This window comes from Bos mutus, chromosome 3 (genome assembly GCF_027580195.1).
Source record: "Bos mutus isolate GX-2022 chromosome 3, NWIPB_WYAK_1.1, whole genome shotgun sequence".
Classification (NCBI taxonomy): domain Eukaryota; kingdom Metazoa; phylum Chordata; class Mammalia; order Artiodactyla; family Bovidae; genus Bos; species Bos mutus.
Window position 1 is genome coordinate 87189264 of NC_091619.1, and position 18727 is coordinate 87207990.

The 18727-nt window shown below is 42.3% G+C and overlaps 1 protein-coding gene across 1 annotated transcript in view; it reads right to left on the minus strand.

The window, feature by feature from the left end:
* Positions 1–18727, minus strand: part of C8A (complement C8 alpha chain) — a 71448-nt gene that overhangs the window by 35466 nt on the left and 17255 nt on the right. The window contains exons 3-7 of the mRNA XM_005903331.3: positions 14304–14448; positions 12807–12954; positions 7137–7326; positions 3879–4079; positions 1881–2121 (exon numbers count right to left, since the gene is read on the minus strand). Of these exons, the coding sequence (XP_005903393.2) occupies positions 1881–2121; positions 3879–4079; positions 7137–7326; positions 12807–12954; positions 14304–14448 (925 nt within the window). The remainder of the gene's footprint in view (positions 1–1880; positions 2122–3878; positions 4080–7136; positions 7327–12806; positions 12955–14303; positions 14449–18727) is intronic.

Here is an 18727-nt window from a genome sequence, read left to right on the forward strand (position 1 = left end):
TCTTAAAAAGATCCACTTGAATTAAGTTTTTCAAATTCTTTTTTTATACTGATCTATCCTGAACTATTTCATTTGTCATGACTCTGTACATATATATGTCTTTAACCAAAACAAGTTTCTTGAAGCAATAACTTATCCTCACTGCTTATAAACCATTATGATATTTTCTCTTCTGTGTTGTTCAAAATGTTTGTGATCCATACATTGATTTCAGGATCTACTATTGGGTTTCAACCTGCAGTTTGTTAAGTATTATGCTGCAGGAAGGTAGGGACTGTATTTAGATTTGCTTGCCTTTGTATCCCTAGCACAAACACGTAGAAGACACTGAATAGATATTTGAATTATAAAAGAATGGATATAGAGATAGATGGACAAATTTATGAATGGCCCTAGTTAGGAATCTAAGTTAACACCCTCTTCAAACTCACTCACTATGAGTTGTTTTGCTCACTCACTGTGTACTAAACCCTGTGTTGGGCACTAAAGAGGTGGAAAAGTGTCAGACAGGATGCTTGCTTTCAAGGATCTTGCTGTCTAGATGAAAAGAGAAATAATTAACGTTTGGAAAATTGCTTTAAAGACTAAACTGTGGAATTTATATGAATGTGTTGAAGGAAGGAAGTGACCAGCCTGAACTGGTGCAGTCAGAGAAACTTCTTAAAACTTGGAGGTTGAACTTGGGCTTGAAAAATGGATACACCTCTCACCCTTCTACTCATTCACTGGTTCTCAAACTATACTAAGCATCAGAATAACCTGGAGGGTGATTGTCGAAACCCACACTGCTGGACCCACACCCAGAGTTTCCCATTTAGCAGGTTTGGGATGAGAACCTGAGGATTTGCATTGTAACACATTCCCAGGTGATGCTGATGCTGTTGGTGGGAGTCCACACATTTTAGAACCACTATTCTAGCAGTTTGGAGTGAGACCATGGAGATTGTTGCTGTCTTGCTAAGGATTTTAGATTTTAGTATTAGCCTTCCAGGATCTTAGGCAAGGAGATGACGTTCTAAGATCTGTGAGGCAGAATGATCCTTCTGGTAGCAATATTGAGAATGGATTGGAAGGGGTGAGTCTTCCTCTGAAGACCATTTAGGAGTTGCTGCAGTCATAAGTGAAAGATGTAAACCCAGCCTCCCATTGAAGGAGGGGATGTAGAAGAAAGGATGGAGGAGAGCTGCTCAGGAGAGAGAACTGAAGGGTCTTAGAGATCTACAGGGATGGAGGGGTAGGAGGGTCTGGGATGACTCTAGGTTTCTGCCATCACTGACTGCTTGGATGGCCGTTCTACCCACCAAGAATCTACATTTTAAATGTTTTAACATTTAAACAGCAAAACCCCAGAGACCTTTTATTATTAAAGAGATAACTATGGTGCCATATTGCCTGGAAAATCCCATGGATGGATGAGCCTGGAGGGCTGTAGTCCATGGGGTCGCTGAGGGTCGGACAGGACTGAGCGACTTCACTTTCACTTTTCTCTTTCATGCATTGGAGAAGGAAATGGCAACCCACTCCAGTGTTCTTGCCTGGAGAATCCCAGGGATGGGGGAGCCTGGTGGCCTGCCATCTGTGAGGTCGCACAGAGTCGGACGCGACTGAAGTGACTTAGCAGCACAGTCCCATAGAAAATGCATGATTTTGGACAGCCAGACAAGTCTGCATTCAAACTCTATTTGTGGTGCTTCCTAGCAAGCCACTTCACCCTGTTGAACCTCAAGTTCCTGTAAATAATAATACTAATGCTACCGTAGAGAGTTGTCATGGAGACTAAATGAGATCGTGTGTGGCCGAGAGTCAGTGACTAGAAAACTGCTCACCATGTGTGGTGTACGCACTGAACACTATGTGCATCGCACACCCATTCTACTTACCAGCTGTTTCCATTTTTTCTCTGTTAAGCACCAGGATATACTCATAGACACCACCCATCGATCCAGACGTTATGTAATGGGTGCCGTAGTCATTGATGAACTTGGCGTACATGCCATAGTGGTATCGCTCTGGAAGCTCCATTAGTGACTGCAGCATACCTTCATCCAGCACGATGTTTTCCCTCCTCATCTTAAAATGAGCAGTCTGCACCTTTGTGAAAATTCTCATAAAGCTGTATTTCTGCCAACAACAACGACCACCATTAAATGAGGGAAAAGAACAAAGAGAGTATATATTTTACCACATGAGATCACATAAAAGGTCCGCATTTAGTACCTGTGGATATATATATAATATATATACACCTACATATAACTGTGGGAATTATATGTAAATGTATAGATATACTTGCATATATATGTATATAAATATATATAAGGGAGGATTACTGTGTTTTGCAAGCATATATTGGACACCAGTGTGTGCCTGGCTTGTTCTGTACCTTCATCTCTTTCCTACTATGCCGCCCGGGTCAAGTTCTCATCAGCCCTCACTGGGTTCATTATCACAGTGTGCATCACCATGTTCCTTCCCTCCATCCTGCCCTCAGCCCACTCTTACCTCCACATCTTTCTCTAATTAAAGCATTGCATTATGCAACTTCTAACATAAGTATTAGGCACCATTAAAAATTATGCTTAGGAATATTTCAATGACATTGTGAAATGCCAATATCATTTAATTTATTGAACGAGTACCTATCAGTGCCTGTCATCACATGCTTTCTGCTAGGTGCAGGGAACATGATCTTGAATGAGCTAGTCCCTGCCCTCATAGAGCTTATATTTTAGTGGTAATCTTATACCATTCAGTAATCAAGAAATGCAGGATCCTGATATAATAATGAAAAAAAAAGAAAAAAAAAAAAAAGACAGGACCAGGGTGAGGTTGGATTGGTTTAAGAGGAAGTGGGTTATGCATGAGCTTTCCTTGCAGAGAATATAAACCTTGTTCCAAAGTGATAGTGAAAGTTGAAGGAAACGACCTGGTTTTTGAAAAGTCCACATTAACCTGAGAGTTGTTTCTCAGAACAACACTTCCCTTCAGATCAATAGCTTATTTGTGGCAAAGCTCCAAAATGTAATTCATGTTTGTTAACAAAGTTAACTTTTATAACTGAATTTTCATCATGTAAAATCATGTTTTGAGTCCTCTGTAAATCCCAAGTTCTGGTATCAATGTTTTGAGGCTTTGGGGTAAATTTCTGATCAATTCAATGAATATTGCTCTGGCTCCCAATTGCCTCTCCATCCTTATCACTCCCTGTTTTCCCTTCCCACCTGGGCTTCAGACAGTGGAAGTCCTTTCAGTCCACATCTGTGTGAGGCAGTTTCTCACCTCCAGGCCTTGGCACATGCTCTTTCCCAGGCTGAGAACAGCCTTCTGTTAGCTTCTGCCTCACTTCATCCAGACAACTGGTACTAGTCTTTAGATATCAGTTAAGGCAGACTCCCTGACTTCCTCAAGGAAGCACTGGCTGATAATAGACAGGATAATAGGCAATTAGTAGTAAATGGTTGATGAAGAAGTGTTGATGAAGAAAGATTAATTGCGCAGGCCAGCCATCCAATCTATGGAAAAGCCTGGAAAAGCCAGGCTTGCTGTAGAATTCTTCCAAGTCTAGTTTAGAGGGCTTGGCTGCTTCTCTTTAAGACACTACCATTCTAAGTATTTCCCTGTATGCTCCAGGTAACCATGAAAAAGGATGGGGAAATGATAAGAGTACTAGTCTTATCATGCAATGTTATTCCCTTTGTGATGATTCTGTATGTGAAAGTGTAATAAGAAAACAAACATAATTACCACTGATCAGACATTTCCAATTATACAAGCAAATGAAGGTTCAATTACTACTGTACTTTTTAATGCAGTTAAGGTAGTACGTGTTCGGCATAGATTATGGGATACTGTGCAACGTGGGCATTATGTTTTAATACCTTCTCATGATACTTGCTTAACTTTTTTAAGAAGGCAGCATCTTGTGACATGGATACACCTGCAGTCACGGTGACTGGGACGCCTCTAATGCCCACACCAATGGTCAATCCACTTGACACAGACTTGTCATTTTTTACTTTAGTAAGAAGATCATTTGCATCATTATATATCTCTGAAGAGATTTTAGTATCTGCCTGGGCCTGAAAGGAAACACATAGTTAGCTTTGTACACATAAAGTTATATTCCAATTCATAGGTAATATTTAAATCTTTTCTCTGTAAAATAACCAATGTTTCAGATTATTATAAATACTCCTTTAAAAAGGCTATTCCAAATTGATACTAAAATGCAGAAAATTCAGCAGTGCTTAGTAATTAGTGGTACTACTAAAATATTTATTTAAACATACACACATGATTCTGATAAAATGTTATAATGTTCTATGCATTTATTTCTTTCCAGAGGGCTTACTCTTCCTGTGTAGAAGATAGGAAGATAGATACCCTTCCTTCCTGCTTGACTCTGTAGTGGGGAAATATGGAAAGCCATATCTAGGCATGGACAAGAGGCAAAGGCAGGCAGGTGGTAACAATTCTACGTAGAGGTATGCTTAGGGACCACCCAAAAGTGTTTGGTTATTTCATTCCGGGATTGCATTTCTCAGCCAGCTTGACCTGAGGTCTGGTCATGTGCTTTGCTTGAGCCAAGAAAGTGAGGCTTAGGAGCCCATGGGTGGTTCACTCTGTAATCACAAGAGCACGTGTTGAGATGGAAGCTGCATTAATTTGGGTCCTGAGTGTCCGAGATGATGAGAGTTTCCTTTCCACGTTAGGATGAATGAATAGCAGAAGAGGGGCATTACTGTTTTAAAGCACTGAGATTGAAGAATCTTTTGTTGCCATAGCATAGCTTAGTCTATCTTGCCTGACACATAGGCCCTAGATCGTCCTCCGGTTAGGAAAACGGCATTACCTATGTCTTTGAGCTTGGCTTACTTAGACCAGATGGCAGAGGTGGAAGTGGGCTAGGGGGAGCCAGTTTCTTTTTTTTTTTAATTTAACTATAGTTGATTTACAGCATTGTGTTAGTTTCAGGTATGTAGCTTCAGATTCATTTCCATTATAGTTTATTACAGGACATTGAATATAGTTCTCTGTGCTATACAGTAAATCCTCATTGTTTATTTTATATGTAGTAGTTTGCATCTGTTACTCCCATACTCCTGATTGATCTCTCCCCTTCCCCTTTCCCCTTTAGTAGCCCTAAGTTTGTTTTATATGTATGTGAGTCTACTATTATTTTGTGCTTAGGTTGATTTGTATTAATTTCTTAGATTCCACATATAAGGGATCGTATAATGTTTATCTTTGCCTGGCTTATTTAGTGTGATAATGTCTAGGTCCAACCATGCTGTTGCAAATGGCATTGTCATTCTTTTTTTTATGACTGAGCAATACTCTATTGTATTTATGTACCACATCTTCTTCATCCATTCCTCTGTTGATGGACATTTGCTTCCACATCTTAGCTATTGTGGACAGTGGGAACCAACTTCTTAAAACAGAATCCATAAGCCTAGCCTTATCCTCTGTCAGTATTTTTCTTTTGAGAAACTTTGGTGGGGTGAGGGATGTGACTAGATAGTTGTTCAGGGTCCTGGCATCCTATCATCTCTCTCTATAGATAGAATGTAGATAGAATATATATGATACAGAGAGAATTTGCATCATCTGCAGTCCATGGGGTCATGAGGAGTCGGACATGACTGAGCGACTTCACTTTCACTTTTCACTTTCATGCATTGGAGAAGGAAATGGCAACCCACTCCAGTGTTCTTGCCTGGAGAATCCCGGGGATGGGGGAGCCTGGTGGGCTGCCATCTATGGGGTCGCACAGAGTCTGGACACAACTGAAGCAACTTAGCAGCAGCAGCAGCAGCCTCCCTTCTAAATGCTGTATAGCCAGGCTTAGTTCAGATAGATCTGGATTTAAATCTTGTCTCTGCTACCTATTGGGCCTGACATTTATCCCTCTACGTCTCTGGGATTTTTAATATCTAAAATGGGCCAATGGTAATATCCGTTCCATTGTCTTATAATGAGGATTCAGTGGGAGAATTTGTGTGAAAGTAGGAGGGGACACTTGGTAAGCCTCCACTGAGGTGTGCTGTGTAGATGGCTCACCCACAGGGTAAAGGGTAGAGAAATGAATGGTTAGGAGCAGGCCCTGGAGCTGACTGTGAGCTCCATGGTGACCAGGAGACTGCCGAATTTTTTTTTTTTTTTTTTTACTGTACAATATTGTATTGGTTTTGCCATACATCAACATGCATCCACCACGGGTGTACACGTGTTCCCCATCCTGAACCCCTCTCCCACCTCCCTCCCCATACCATCCCTCTGGGTCATCCCAGTGCACCAGCCCCAAGCTTCCTGTATCCTGCATCGAACCTGGACTGGCGATTCATTTCTTATATGATATTATACATGTTTTAATGCTATTCTCCCAAATCATCCCCCGCCCCTCCCACAGAGTCCAAAAGACTGTTCTATACATCTGTGTCTCTTTTGCTGTCTCGCATACAGGGTTGTTGTTACCATCTTTCTAAATTCCATATATATGTGTTAGTATACTCTATTGGTGTTTTTCTTTCTGGCTTACTTTACTCTGTATAATAGGCTCCAGAATTTTAAAGATGTGGAGAATCTTAGGGAACCTTAGCAGTTTTCAAGCACTTTTCGATAGCAGAACCTTTTCTTCCAACAAAATTATGTACAGAAACCAAGAGATGAAGGTCATCAGTGAGGACCTGCCCTTGGGGAAGCAGGGGCACAGGTCTCAGGACCCCCAGCCACTTCCTGTCTTGCCACCACTTTACATCTTAGGAACCTGAGCCTGGGGAGGAACAGTGAGCTGCTCAAGGTCAGATATACATCTGTGCTAATAGTGTCAAAACCTGGAAATAGGGCTTCTGACTAGCAACCCAGAAAATAGGGCCCCAGTCTATTTCACTGCTTTAGGACCAGAACCGAGATCTAGCGGAGGTGGTCCCATTTACAGTACAGTCCCATTTACAGACGCTCCCTTGCCCTGACCTTGACTCTTCAGCCCTGAGCAGGTGCATTGGGAGCTTCAGCCACCAGCAAGCCCTATAGGAAGTAAAATCTTCCAAAGCAAGTCATCTTATCTTCACCAATAGACTTCCCCTCCATGCCTCTCTGCCACAGTGGCCTGTGAGCACCCCGTTCAGACTTACTTCAAAGTGATATTTCAGGAAATTGTAGGGTTTCCGGAAGTACTTATCATCATCTCCATAGTAGAGACGCTCACAGGCAGGGTCATACTGAAGCTCCCTCCATTCCCCATTGTATACAGTCTCACACTGGCCCCCGTAGTACCTGGCATCATACACATGCTGAGCTTCTTCCTGGGTCAGGATATTATACCTAAATTGAAAAGGAAAGCAGCTTCTAAGAGAGAGCACTGGAAAAGCAAAGAATAACACAAAATATCCTCTGCACGTTGATGTAACTGGTAGGCTGAGCAGTGTTTCTCCAACTGAGTTATGTGAGGCACTAGGTTTCCTTGGAGTACCTAATGGGCCATTCTGGGTAAAGGCAAGAAACCGAGTGGGCTGGGCATGAGCCCCATCTTCCCTTAAACCAGACCAGCCAGACAACATTGTTTAGCATCTAGGACAGTGCTCCCACATAGGAGGTCCTCCTAAAGATTTGTTGAGTAAACTGAAGAAGAATATGCATGATTATCAAAATTCTGAGCCCAGGAACTAGGCAGTCCAGACCTGTTTCCTGTCTCTGCCACATCTAGCTGTGTGATTGACCTTGGGCAGATGATTTAATCTCTCTATGTTTCCGTTTAGTCATTTGTAAAAAAAAAACAGCTAATACTACTGTCCTCGCAGAGTTAAGCATGAGTTAAAACAAGTAAAGGAATCATAATAGTACTCATATGAAATATTAAAAAAATGTTGCTGTTGCTGGTTTTTGTTAACATTATTTCAGAAGAAGTTCTGCTGCTAAAAACTAACTTTGAAATATTGGTATAGTTCATAGTGGTAAGCTGATGATCTAATCCTCAGAAAGGCTGTAGTCTTCTAGGCAGCATGGAGAAACACAGTCTGAAGTCAGGGAGTTGAGTCGCTAAGTCATGTCTGACTCTTTGCGACCCTATGGACTGTATTGCCCACCAGGCTCCTCTGTCCATGGGATTCTCCAGGCAAGAATGCTGGAGTAGGTTGCCATTTCCTTCTCCAGAAGTCAGGGAGACACCTGGTTAATTTCTGGCTCTGTCATTTACTAGCTGTGTGACTTTGTAGAAAGTTTCTACAAACTTCCTGAAGATCATTTTCCTCATTTGAAGAACAGAATAGTAAAAGTGTCATTTAGTGAAGTCTAAATGAGGGCATTAGGGTAAAACAGAAGTACACTTGATAGTAATTCTTCTTTTCCCCTGGCCCAATACCTTTTCAGAAATATTTTCTAATACTTCCCTCTCTGAGGGTGTTTCACGTCTATCTGCCTAAGTCCTCTGTTTTAGGTCATGGATGGTTTAACCATATTTAGGTAAAAATAATGTGAAACAGGTGAAAGACAGCTTTAATTTCTTAAAAAGAGAAAGTTAACTGAACAAAAGCATGAAGCTTGACTAAGAGTTCAAAGACCTTACAATCTAAGCCTCTTATATTGTAGACAATAAAATGATTGCTTTTCTTTTCATCTCAAACTTCTGTTTAGCCTTGAAGACCCAACTCAAATATTGCCTCCTCTGTATCACCTTTGATTATCCTGGACAGATAATTGTCCCTCCTCTGTGTTCCCATGGCATTTGGTGATTGCCTCTGGCATAGCATACGTCATGTTTGTTTATTTCCTTTGTGAAAAAGCACAAAGGCAAATTAGCAGTGGAAGGATTATGAATAAAACCTGCTTCAAAAGAATAAATGGATAATTATAGAGCACTTGGCATATAGTAGAAATTCAATGTAAGTAAACTTCCTTCTTCTCTTCCTTTCTCCATCTCTTTCTTCCTATTAGTGGAAGTGATGTAATAATAGCTGTGATGAATTGAATACACATTTTACCAGACATTTAGCATACATTAGCTTTCAACCTCATAACAATTTTGCAAATGTGAAAATTGAAGCTCAGAAAAATTAAGCAACTTGCCTATAGTCAGAACTGGGATTTTTTCCTAGATTTTTTGGACACTACAACCTAGGTTCTTACTCTTTACCCTGTAATTTCTATCTTTCCACCTATGGGACATGTTGCTGCCTATAGCTGATAAATACAGGCTCTCTAATGGACCAAAGAAAAACTCAAAAGAACCATAAGCTCTAAGATTGTACTGCAATCTCTAACCATAAGTAAAACCTATGTATATTTGGAAAATCTGATTGCAGAAGCCCTAGTGGAAATAAAAAGAGGGAAATTCCACTTTCTGGAAACTTCTTCTGCAGAAATATTCACACGTGTGTACAAAATTATATATATGAAAATGTTCATTGTAGCACTGTTTATGAAAGGGAAAAGGGGGAAATAATCTAATTACCTTTCAGTTCCATAGGAGGTAATTTAATTATTATACAGTTACACTATAGAAGAATTGGAAAATTGTTGTTTTTTTTTTAATTTTTTTACAAAAGTCCATATAGTAAATAATTTAGGCCCTGCAGGTTGTGTAGATTTCTGCCGCAACTACTCAACTCTTCCACTGTAGGGCAAAAGCTGTGTTTCAATAAAACTTTATTTAAAAACAGACTGCAGGCTGAATTTTGCACCTAGGCCATGGTTCGCTGATTCTTGTTATGGAACATTACATTGTTGCTTAGAAAAAGACAATAGAGGATATGGTAGGAAAGCTTCAAAATATTAAGTGAAAACAAGTTGTGGGCAGTATGTATAGTCTAATCATATTTATGTGAAATATACTTATGGCTATAATGCACGATACATTTAATTGAATTCTTTCCATACGGTGTGTTGGCAGTGCATCTTTACATGATTGGGAAGTCCCAACTTAACAGGGGTCAGCTCCAGGGAAGGAAGAGAGGGTAAGTGGGTGGGACAAGGTTAAGGACAGTGAAGGAAAAAGTTCAGTTTTTACCTCAAATAGTTATTACTTTTGTAACAATAAATAAAAATTAAAAACTGGGAAATGCCTAAATAAGAAAAAAGTAAAATATCAGGAAAGGCCTCTCAGATCTTACAGATGAATGGAAAAACCACCATAACGTCAGCTGTTGGGAGTGGAGGTGGACCCTTTCTGCTGTTTTCAGTGTTCAGTGTGAGCAAAGTACTCAACCCAACAAGTATTAATATATTCGAAATTCTCCTGATTGAATCACATGAGATCAGGGTCATGGTCTGAGATCTTTTTGTCAATAAGGAGGTAATCATTTTCCAAGTCAACACCTCAGTATTTCATGCTCATACTCTTTGCATCCCATAGTCCCTTTCAAAATCAAGATTTTGGTGGTAGAGCCTGAAATACGCCCTCAAAATATTCAGGTATTGAAGTCCTGACTCCCCAAACCTCAGAATTTTACAGTATTTTGGTGGTAGGATCCTTAAAAATGGCAATTGAGGTAGAATGAGCTTATTAGGGAAGGCCCTACTCCAATATGACTGGTGTCCTTACAAGAAGGGGAAGTTAGGGCACAGCCATGGGCAGAGGGAAGGCACTGTGAGGACCCAGGGAGAAGATGACCATTCAGCAGCCAAGGAGGGGGGCCTCAGGAAAAGCAATCCTACCTTCATCCCAGGTTTCTAGCCTCCTGAGAAGAAATTTTCTATTGCTTAAGCCACCTAGCTTGTGGCACTTTGTTATGGCAGTCCCAGAAAATTAATATTATTGGTCTAGAAGAAACAAATACTTGATCATCTTTTCATGTGTGTGTGGCCACATGCCCTTACAGGATTCTGCCCTGTCTGGTAGGTGGGCTGTGATCTGAAGGTAATTAAAGCACAGTGAACGAGCGCTGCTTGTCACAGAACCCACACGTGACTGGGAGAGGGCTGCCGCGTGGCCCAGCTGCTGTGTGATGATCACTACCTCTCTGTCTCCTCATCTGTAAAGATCCTGCTGCTCCTATTGATTTGTTTCACTGCAATCAATACTCAGTGGCAGACTGTTCTAGGAAAAGCTCTGATATAAAGGCTGAAGAGATGAAAAACATGAATCAGAGCAGCTTCTGTCCTCAAAGAGTTTATGTTCAAGTTAGGGGACAAGGCCCAAAGCAAAGACTAGCAATACCATGTATCACTACAAGCTCAGCCCTGTGCTGGGTGCTGGAGAGGCAGAGATGATGAGGGATCCTTCAGCCTGGGAAACAGATGTCTCTGCCCTGTTGGCTAAGTGCCGGCAGAGGAGGACACAGGGATGCTAGGAGCAGTGGGAGGGGACTAAGTCAGCCTAAACAGCATTGAGAGGAGGAGAGGGGGTGTCAAAAAGACCAGCTAGAGGACATGATGCCTGGGTGTCTTAACTGGGCTGTCACAGCAAAATACACCCAGTACAATACCCAAGTCTGGGTGACTCAAAGAATTTTGACAAAGTTATGTTCTCTCAGTTCTGGAAGCTGGAAGTCTAGGAGAAAGGTACCACCAGGGTGGGTTTCTGATAAGGCCTCTCTTCCTGGGTTGCAGATAGCCACCTTCTCACCATGTCCACACATGGGGCCTTCTCTGTGCGTGTGGTGAGAGAGAGCTCTCCCGTGTCTCTTCTTCCTCATATAAGTATACCAGTCCTGTTGGATTAGGGCCCACCCTTATGACCTCATTTGACCTTAATTACCTCCGTAAAGGCCCTATCTCTAAATATAATCACATAGGTGTTAGGGCTTCCACATATGAATTTTACGGGGATGCAATTCAGTGCATAACACTAGGTAAAAAGGTAACCAGATAGGAATATAGGCAAGGATATTCCAGAAAGAAGGAACTAACTTTATGAAATCTCAGAAGAAAAGTGAGTGTTGTGTGTGTGAGTTTGAGCCTAAACATAAGGTATACAATGAAGCAAAGTTAGAATCAAGGCTCATTGGATCTCAACAGATTAAAAAAAAAAAAAAAGTGTCCTGAGAGGTGTAAGTCAGCAGTCGCAAAGTGGAGATTCAAGCTCCACTGTGTCTCACCTTGAAGTCCATTTTCTTGCAGTGTGTCACTATGTTGGGCTTGGTTGTATCAGCAACTGCAGTGCAAAGCAGTGTATGAATAAGGCTACTGAAAAGTGCACTTAGTCAGAGAAGAGTTATTTGGGGGAATATTGGAAGCCTTTGTAGAAGATGTAGTGATAAATGGGCCTTGGAAATGGAATTGGCGCAAGAGGAATGAGCAGTAGAGTGGGAAAGGGTGAAATAAGGATATGCGGATAGAGACATAGAGGGGAAAACTGGAGCTATGTCATGTAAACAGGACTGAGCAAGTCACCTGTTATGGCCTGAATTTTGTGCCCCCCCCCAAATTCATATGCTAAAACTCTAAGCCCCCATGTGGTGGTATATAGAGGGAGACCTTTGGGAGGTGCTTTGGTCATCATGGTAGACCCCCTCATGAATGGAGCTACTGCTCTTACAGAGGAAACCCACAGGGCACCCTGATCCCTTCCACCATGGGAGGACACAGCAAGAAGACTGCTAACTGAAAGAACACCCTCACCTGACCAGGCTTGTACCCTGGCCTCAGACTTCCAGCTGCAGACTTCCAGTCGCAGAAGTCTGAGAAACGAATGTCTGTTATCTTGTTAGAGCAGCCTGAATGAACTAAGACACTAGAGGGACAGTGGCCTCTCAGGATGCACTCTAGAGGAATTCCTCCCAAAGACCCTCTTGTTTCCCTGAAACCAATACTCATGATTGATGAGAGATCATGCCCGGGACTCACAGAGCCAGCAGGCAGTGACTCACCCCAAGGCCGCCTTCTCTGATCCTGGAATTGGGTCATACTGGCTGCAGTCATTTTCCAGGATCCTGACGTCTTCACAGTCGTCCTCGTCAGAGCCGTCCAGGCAGTCCTTGTCTCCATTACACACCAGGTGGCGTTTCAGGCAGCGACCTGAGCAAGGAGAGGCAGTGGATGCTTCTAGAGCCTCCAGGTCTCCTCCCCCTCCCTCATGACCTGTATCAGTTCAGTTCAGTTCAGTCGCTCAGTCGTGTCCGACTCTTTGTGGCCTGCAGCACGCCAGGCCTCCCTGTCCATCACCAACTCCCAGAGCTTCCTCAAACTCATGTCCATTGAGTCAGTGATGCCATCCAACCATCTCATCCTCTGTCGTCCCCTTCTCCTCCCGCCTTCAATCTTTCCCAGCATCAGGGTCTTTTCAAAGTCAGCTCTTCGCATCAGGTGGCCAAAGTATTGGAGTTTCAGCTTCAACATCAGTCCTTCCAATGAATATTCAGGACTGATTTCCTTTAGGATTGACTGGTTGGATCTCCTTGCAGTCCAAGGGACTCTCAAGAGTCTTCAACACCACAGTTCAAAAGCATCAATTCCTTGGCGCTCAGCTTTCTTTATAGTCCAACGCTCACATCCATACATGACCACTGGCTCTGTTCCATCTCTGAAACAGCCCTTCAGTCCTCAGTGCTGTCAAATCCCCCTTTAATCCTCACTGCCTCCACCCTCCTCCCAGCCTCGCTGTCTCCCACCTGCAGGCCCTCAGCTCAGACCCTGCCCCAGGCTCCTCCTCTCTACTCAGTCTCCACATCATAGTCCCAGGGATCTAAAATGCTCTGCACCCTCCAGAGTCTCCCCATTCCTCTGTCTCCAAATGCCACCATCTGGTCCCCAGTTAAAAACCTGGCCTATCCCCTGCCTCTCTTCCCAAAGCACTTATTTTGGGTTGATTGCAAGTCCCTAAACCCTTGTGCTTTTGCACATTTTGTCTCTTAGCAAACTTGTTCATTTTCTAAGTCTCAGTTCAAGTACCATGTTGAATCCTGCCCTGACTCTCCAAAGCAGATTTAGGCAACCCTGCCAGAGAATCTGTACATACACTCATTACACTGGCTATCACAGGATATTGTCACTGATGGCTTATTGGTCTGTCTCCCAAAGAGTCTAGGAGTACTGAGGATCAAGCACATGAATTTTTTTTCTCTCTTCATCACCAGCAGGTAGCACATTACCTGGTCATCATATGCACTCAATTAATATTTATTCAATGAATGGATGGATGTGTGAATTGTACCTTTTTCAAATCAACATATGTTCCCAAAAACTTGCATCAAGATTACTTGGATTGCTGGCTTGGCTTCAAATTCAGGTTCCTAGGTCCCATCTAAAACTTCCAGAATGATAACTTTCAGGGCTCTGGAATTCTGCATTCTAACAAGGTCCTGGAGAACTGTTTTGTACATTAAGTTTGACAGGCACAGCTGTTATCCTGCTGAGATGCTACTCACCTGTCTCCTTACACTGGAAATCCTGTCCACACTGTGCTTGACTCAGACAAGCTGTGGGACTGTGACAGCTGGCTTGGTCCCAGACATTCCCACTGCAGATGGTTCCCCCAAACTTGTTTGGCTGCAAGAGGCTCCGGTATCTGTACTAAATCAGATTTGGAAACAGACACATTCATTGTCTTATCAATCAACCGAGATTGGTGCAGGCAGGTCTCAGCTCAACATAAGGAATGACTGTCTTAATGATTGAGAGCTCCCTGCAAAGCTGTCTTTTGAGGGGATGAGTAATCATAAATGGTGATGTTCAACCAGAGGTTGTCATCAGCTGGAATATTGAATTAGGGCCTCCAAACATCAAATGAGAAGTTTGGACTAGGTATTTCTAGGGTCTTCCTCCTTGTCAGGAAGGACCTCCATCTTCCCTTTCTGAAAGCACCAGTTAGTACCTATTCATCTTTCAAGACTCATGGTTTATCTTCTTGGGAAAAAAACCTCTATAACTCAGTAATATATTCTCAGTTCCCCTGAATCCTCTCTCCTAGCACTTGTCATACAAGGTTGTTATTGTCTACTTCTTGTTTTACCTATCTCCTTATTTTAGGAACAATTTTCATATGGGGTTAGGGCTGCCAAAGGGAGGACCATGTCTTATTTGGCTTCGTATACTTGGCATTTGATCTATGATGCATTGCATGGGAGGCACTTTTAGAAGATATTTATTGCTTCTCCTTTGTAAAATTTTTTTCTGGTCATGGCATCTCCTCTTTCCTTGTGACATATCTCATATGATTCAGGTAGGGGTGATGTCACCCCCTTAGTCACAGGGTTGTGTGGATATGATTGAGGCAGGGAAACCAGAGCCCCATATCTGCCAAGTTGCAATGATTGGTTCATGACTCAGCCTTATGGCAATCATAGTCCTCTCTGGGAATTTTCTTTCAGAACTTTTGGAAAAGACAGTTCCTTTTTAGCTGAAGCTGCCGGGTATCGAGTGGTCATGTTGCCTACAAGGTAGAAAGAGCCCATCAAGAGGTCGAGAGACAAAGAGAGCTCTGAAGACACCATCTGAGCCTCTGTGTCCAGCTTTGACTGCAGATGAATAAATACTTACTGAAGAAAGGACAGAAAGAATAAAATGCATACCAATCTTGGGCTCGATGTTTTTATGTTACTGTTTTCTATAGGGTGTACAGTATGAGGTACTAGTGTATAAGGAGGAAGCTGAACAGTGAGATATTCCAAGAAATTGAAGTTCCATCCCCGTCTTTGAGAAGCTCAGAGTCTAGTTGACGAGATAAAAAATATAACAACACAGAACATGGGGGTATATGAGTGTCAGTCAGCACCATATTTTCTGCTGCCTCTTACAGCCCACAGGCCCTGCCTTCAAGATTGTAAGTAAGTAAATAAGAAGGCAATGACTTGAAAAGAAAAGAATCGAGTTCCTGACTCACTGTCTACAGTATCAGTGCCTGGTACTTTCTGCCTCAGTTTCCAAGTCTGTAAAATGAGGTGGTTGACCTAGTTGACTTCATTAATCATAACTACTAATGATTCCTCCACCTGTGTCCTATAGTTGGAAGAGCAGAGGCATGAAATTAGCCCAAAATTAGACCCACTTGGGTTCAAACCCCAGATTCACTTACCAACTGCCCATGAGCAAGTCACTTATCTTTTCTGAGCATCTGTTGTCTAATATGTAAAGTGGTTGTGATGATACCTTAGCTCAAAAGGGTTTTGTGAGAGCTAAGCGAGAGGTCTGAGACCATGCAGCCTTGTGCCTGGCATATCATTGGTGCTTCATAAGCAGAAATGTTTTCTACATCATTACCATTATCAATTCAGCCTTTTCCAGATGCTTTCAGGGATGAGTACAAAGCAATGTGACTTCCTGTCTCTTTCATCTTGCTCACGTCTGCCTACATGACTGCTCCTTAGCAAAGAGGCAGTTGTAGCAAAAAGAAGTGAGGCTCCAACCAGTCCATCTGCCTTTCATGCCTGTCAATAACAGCGATGGCAGATCTGTAAACTTGATGGGAAGAGATTATAATTAATGGTCAATGTGGGAATATGAAGATATTTTCAGTGTCTACCCTCATTCTTGTTCCACAACGCAGTAAATACAAGAGAGCTTGTCATACCAATATAGAGCCAGTTCTCTTCTCTTTCTTGCCCTTCAAAAACATTCATCAATTATGAGACCTGCAGTTACCAATGTGTTGATGATGATGATGGTGGCTACCAGTTATTGAGTGCTTACTATTGGCTAAACACTTTACATTCTTTTAAAAAATATTATTACTTATTTATTTAGCTGTGCCTGGTCTCAGTTGCAGCATATGGGCTCTTTAGTTGGGGTATGCAAGCTCTCAGTTTGTGGCATGAGGGATCTAGTTTCCTCTGTGCAGGCTTGAGGGCTAAGTCACTTCAGTCATGACTGACTCTTTGTGGCCCTGTGGACTGTAGCCCACCAGGCTCCTTTGTCCATAGGATTCTCCGGGCAAGAATACTGGAGTGGGTTGTCATGCCTCCTCCAGGGGATCTTCTCCACCCAGGGATTGAACCTATGTCTCTTATGTCTCCTGCATCGGCAGGCAGGTTCTAGCACCACCTGGAAGCCCCCTTGTTCCCTGACCAGGAATCAAACCTGGGTCCTGTGCACTGGGAGTGCAGAATCTGAGCCACTGGACCACCACGGAAGTCCCTCTACGTTGTTTATCTCACTTCATTCTCACAAGTCTAGGAGCTTACATTCTATTAATGATCCCATCTTAAACTGGGTTAGAATTCCAGTTCTGCAACTCACAGTGTATGGGTCACTGGATAAACTCCTTAATTCCTCTGACCCTCGGTGGTCTCATCTATAACATGAGAGAGATCTGAGAGTGTTCTGAAGATTAGTGATCACACATGTAGAGACATCGGCTCTCTGTTCCATTCTGGTGTGTGCCCAGTAATAAGAGCCGTCAACTTTGTCATCATCCTTGTAGCTGTTGGACTACTCTGGAACAATTATGACTGAGAAGGTATTGGATTAGGTAACCACTAATATCACTCACTACTCTCCATATAGCTCCAGGAGAGCCATACAGTTCAGATTCATGGGTATTTTGGAATCAAACCAGCCAGATTTTAAATTGAGGCTCTGCTGCATTCTTAATGGGCAACCTAAGCAAAGGGGAGGATGGTATCTATCTGTATATCACCCACTACTGGCTGCCAAAGTCAAATAAGAAGATAATTTATTTAAAGCATTAGCACAGTCCTTAGTCTACAGAAATTATTTAATAAATGGCCACTATTATTGTCATCAACATCGTTCCTGTGGTTTCTATACTTGGAATGATGGTGCAGGCATCACGTTCATTCCCACCCACTCCCTAGTTTCTAGGTTGTTATGAAATAATGAAGACATTGTATTGCAGACAGGTTGATAAGGATACTCCCCCAGGGACTGCTCAGTGCCATTGCCCATGGTTGGTATCATTAAGACATAATTTTCTTTTCTACCTAGTAGACAATGTTTATTTTCAGAAATGCACATCTTTGGGAGATTTTGAGAGGAAGAAACATAATAATAATTTAAAAAAACTCAGATGGCCTTTCAATTAAATAGTTAACAGAATCATTTTAAGAATTACCTTAAAGACATGACTTTTTGAATCCCTAAGAAAGTAATCAATGAAGATGGAAACTGTAAGTCATTCATCTGTGCTATCTGCTATCTAAACTGTAACACAAGAGAAAATTGTAGCTTTAGGATGTTATTTCAATGTATAATAGGTTGAATAATGGCCACGCAAAGAAATCAAGTCCTAATCCTTGAAAGTAGTAAATGTTACCTTATTTGGGGAAAGGATCTTTGTAGACATCATTAATTTGGAGAAATTACTCTGGATTATCCAGGCGGACTCTGAATGCCATCACAGTGTCCTTATAAGAGGAAGGCAGAGGGGGATTTCACTTATACACATAAGGGAAGCACACAGAGGGGAGGAGTGATGCAGACAGAGGAGCAGAGATTGGAGTGAGCAACCCCCAGAAACTGGAAGAAGCAAAGAACAGCTTTTCCTCTGGAGCTTCCAGAGAGCACCTGACTCTACTGACACCTCGATTGCAGACTTCTGGCCTCCAGAACTGTGCGAGAATACGTTTCTGCTGTTCTAAGCCACCCAGTTTGTGGCATTTATCACAGCAGATTCAGAAAATTAATCCAGAATGTCAAAGCAGAATGAGAATCGGGGGCCAGATATTTTTAAACCGGAATGCCTAAAACTCTTTGGCATATCCCAGAGGTGGGAGAGGCAAGATAATAAATTTTAGCCTTCAGAGTCAAATAAACTAGGTCCAAATGGTGTTTCCACCACTGTCATCAGATCTTCCCAGAGCACTCTCCTGTCTCACTGAGGAGGGGGCTGGAGGCA